Here is a 311-nt window from a genome sequence, read left to right on the forward strand (position 1 = left end):
TACATAGAGAATAGTTGTTTGCTGTTATGTCCATAACCTATGAAACACACATTTGCTGTCCTCTCCTGCTCTGTTATGGTCTGCCTGTTTCACATCCTGATAATCTCTGTCTGCAGAGGCGCTGAATCAGGGGGAGAACGTGGATCTCGATGCTCTCATGGCTGATCTCTGCTCGATCGAACAGGAACTTAGCACCATCAACACCAAACCCAACAGCGCTGGCAGCCTGGCTCGCCTGGGCTTGACTGACACCAAGGTACACACAGTATCTGCACAAAATGATCTTGCATAAAATCCCTAATCTGACAATG

General features: G+C 47.6%; 1 protein-coding gene across 1 annotated transcript in view; it reads left to right on the forward strand.

The window, feature by feature from the left end:
* LOC118338650 (ras-associated and pleckstrin homology domains-containing protein 1-like) overlaps nt 1-311 on the forward strand; it is a 70,562-nt gene that overhangs the window by 35,379 nt on the left and 34,872 nt on the right. Inside the window, exon 5 of the mRNA XM_035675930.1 lies at nt 117-256. Coding sequence (XP_035531823.1) covers nt 117-256 — 140 coding nt within the window. The remainder of the gene's footprint in view (nt 1-116; nt 257-311) is intronic.

The sequence above is a fragment of the Morone saxatilis genome, unplaced genomic scaffold, assembly GCF_004916995.1.
Source record: "Morone saxatilis isolate NCDOM2014 unplaced genomic scaffold, NCSU_SB_2.0 Contig5, whole genome shotgun sequence".
In the NCBI taxonomy this organism is placed as follows: domain Eukaryota; kingdom Metazoa; phylum Chordata; class Actinopteri; family Moronidae; genus Morone; species Morone saxatilis.